The sequence below is a fragment of the Bufo gargarizans genome, chromosome 2 (assembly GCF_014858855.1).
Source record: "Bufo gargarizans isolate SCDJY-AF-19 chromosome 2, ASM1485885v1, whole genome shotgun sequence".
Taxonomy (NCBI): Eukaryota; Metazoa; Chordata; class Amphibia; order Anura; family Bufonidae; genus Bufo; species Bufo gargarizans.
In genome coordinates, this window is record NC_058081.1 from 182,372,134 (window position 1) to 182,375,172 (window position 3,039).

Genomic DNA, 3,039 nt, shown 5'->3' on the forward strand with positions numbered 1-3,039 from the left:
CTTTTAGCAAGAAAGTTGAAGGTATGATGTTGATTTGATTTTTTTCTCTGTTCTTTATAGTATATAGAAACGTGATATAAAGACTTGATATATTATATAAAATATATGCAGGAGTTAATAATGATAATTATTATAGTTGTTTTAGTCTTGTATGTGATAATGGTAAATATATATATATATATATATATATATTTATATAGCTTTATTGTCTAAAAAGCCAACTTGATCACCTCTTCTCAATTACATATAGATTACCTTTGACCGGTCTGAAGATGCCTCGACCAGGAAGAAACACATACAGTGATCAAAAGCCCCCTTATTCATATATCTCATTGACAGCCATGGCTATCCAAAGTTCCCAGGAGAAGATGCTGCCGCTAAGTGAAATCTACAAATTCATCATGGACAGATTTCCTTACTACAGAGAGAACACTCAAAGATGGCAAAACTCTCTGAGACATAACTTGTCTTTTAATGACTGTTTCATCAAGATACCAAGAAGACCAGATCAGCCTGGCAAGGGGAGTTTCTGGGCACTTCATCCAAGTTGTGGTGATATGTTTGAAAATGGTAGTTTCCTAAGGCGTAGGAAGAGGTTCAAAGTTATGAAATCGGACCATCTTGCACCTACTAAGCCATCAGATGCAGCACAGTACCTGCAGCAACAAGCAAAGCTTAGGCTTAGTGCATTGGCTGCCTCTGGTACTCATTTGCCACAGATGTCAACATATAACCTGGGGGTCTCACAAACGTCCAGCTTTAAACATCCTTTTGCTATTGAGAATATAATTGCTAGAGAATATAAAATGCCAGGAGGACTTGCCTTTTCCACAATGCCACCAATGTCAGCTGCCTATCCTCTTCACAACCAATTGACTACAGTTGGCAGCTCCATTGGCACAGGATGGCCTCACATGTACAGTTCCAGCATGATAGACTCTACCACACCTATATCAATGGGTAACAGTGATTACAGTGTGAGTGCTTATGGAGTGCCCATCAAGCAGTTTTGTCATGGAGGACAAACTTTGCCTGCTATCCCAGTTCCTATCAAGCCCACACCAGCAGCGATGCCAACACTTTCATCACTCCCAGCACATATCCCAGCAATTTTGTCGAACTCTTCTCCATCATTGAGCCCAACATCTCCTCAAACAGCAACTAGCCAAAGTAGCCCTGCAACACCTAGTGAAACTCTCACCAGCCCACCTACTGCCCTACTTTCTGTGGCTGTGCACTAACTTGACTGACTGTTCAACTCAAATCAATTCTCCAAAGTTTACTCACTTTTTTCCCCAGAAAAGACTCGTTCCAGCAAGGAGGTTAACACTGTTTGTGAGCTTGGTTAGTTCTTCATCCAACATGATCTTTTGTATTCTTGTTAATGAGTTCACACACTTGAAAATGTTCTTCTACATTGCAATGCTATTCTTAAAGACACTTTTGCACATGTTTTATTCAATGTATAAAAATGGAAGGGCACGCATTTTCAGGTAACAGATTTTAAGAGCACATGACTATATTAGCCCAAAAAAATTGTTTAAAAAAATAGGAAGACAGGCACACACATTTAATGCATCTCATGTGCAATGATGATCAGATGCCTAACATCTGATAAAACATTAGCAATCAGTATTATCTGATCTCCTTTTTTGGAGACACAGTGCATGATTGTTTTGGACAAATTAAACATCTCAACATAGTTTTCTTACATTCGCAATGTATAAAAACATATATGTATAGGCACCGCTATGATATAAAATAATACCAATTAGTTTCACCCATAACATTAATAAACATAATATATTTAACCATGTACCTGGATGAAACCAAAATGTTTAGACCTATACTGCCCTTATGTGCATATAGAATGTAGAAAGCAAACCATTCACTGTACTTGTTGGCTGTCAATTGTGAGTATTAATCTCAAGGCACTGGAAAATGATCAGTTGATGAATGAATTGAAAATTGCTTATATATTTATTTTCAAAGGGTAGGGGTCAAACTCTTGTTATGTTTCATACACAGTTTTTTTAGGGGGAGCCCTCCCAAAGTCCAGAGAATTATTGTAAATGTTTGTGAATACGAATGCGTATCAAATATGTTTAATGCACTTTTATTTCACCCACTTTTAGATTTAATTTAGGGAATTTGCTAAAACAAATATATTAAAAAAATACAAAAAATGTACTGTTGCTGTGTGGTGAATCTAAGGTAATTCCAAATGACCCTACTGTCACATGAGCTGTAAAGAAAATGACCACTCAATTTACTTGTTGTACAGAAGGCATGGCATTTGCTTATTGATGTTATTATTCACAGCATGTGTGTATGTCAGAAAATAAGTGTCGCCGTTAAATTATGAACCTAGTCGTCCAAATAATATTTTCTCATTAAAATGTTAATTCAAAATGATGATCTGTCTTGTTGTATTAGTTTATTTTATAGTATTAATTTGGAACGTGTTTATTTCCTTTTATATGTCTATGTGTGAGTGTGTGTATTAGGTGTGTAATGGTACGTTAGTACTTACATCTAGTTTACATTTACATATGATGACTGGCCACAAGTTGTACACTTCATCAGCTTATTTAAATCAAACCTACATTGCTATTGCACTCAGAATACCCGCACATTTAATTGAACAGGACATAAGTATAAGTATAAGTTGCTAGTATTTTAACAGGTGTGTCCAGTGATGCACTCCGTTCCAATCTATCAAACTCTCCTACCAAGATTAATAGCTATAGTACTTATGTGACTATCAATTACATACCTTTGTCAATAATTTGAAATGGATGTAGAATATGTTATTTAGTCAATATCATCACTAAACCTGAAACAGACGGATTGATTTAAACCACACTGAAAAAAATACACATGTGTAAGTATGATGAAATAAAATGATGACAAATGTCTATCTTGTAAATGGAACATAGAACGTATTGACATGGCTTTCTAGTTCTATGTCTTCTATGGACATAAATATCTGCTCCTTTCTAATCACTGCCCTTTAAGGCAAATGAGAATTAGTTAACT

At 35.7% G+C, this 3,039-nt stretch overlaps 1 protein-coding gene across 1 annotated transcript; it reads left to right on the forward strand.

Moving 5' to 3' along the window:
- Positions 1-272: 272 nt before the first annotated feature.
- FOXB1 (forkhead box B1) lies at positions 273-1,241 on the forward strand. Its single transcript, XM_044283317.1, has one exon. It carries the CDS (start codon positions 273-275, stop codon positions 1,239-1,241), a length of 969 nt encoding a protein of 322 aa, XP_044139252.1.
- Positions 1,242-3,039: the final 1,798 nt, after the last annotated feature.

Bases quoted from the DNA above. Each gene is read 5' to 3' on its own strand.
- FOXB1 (XM_044283317.1), top strand. From the start codon at position 273: ATGCCTCGACCAGGAAGAAACACATACAGTGATCAAAAGCCCCCTTAT.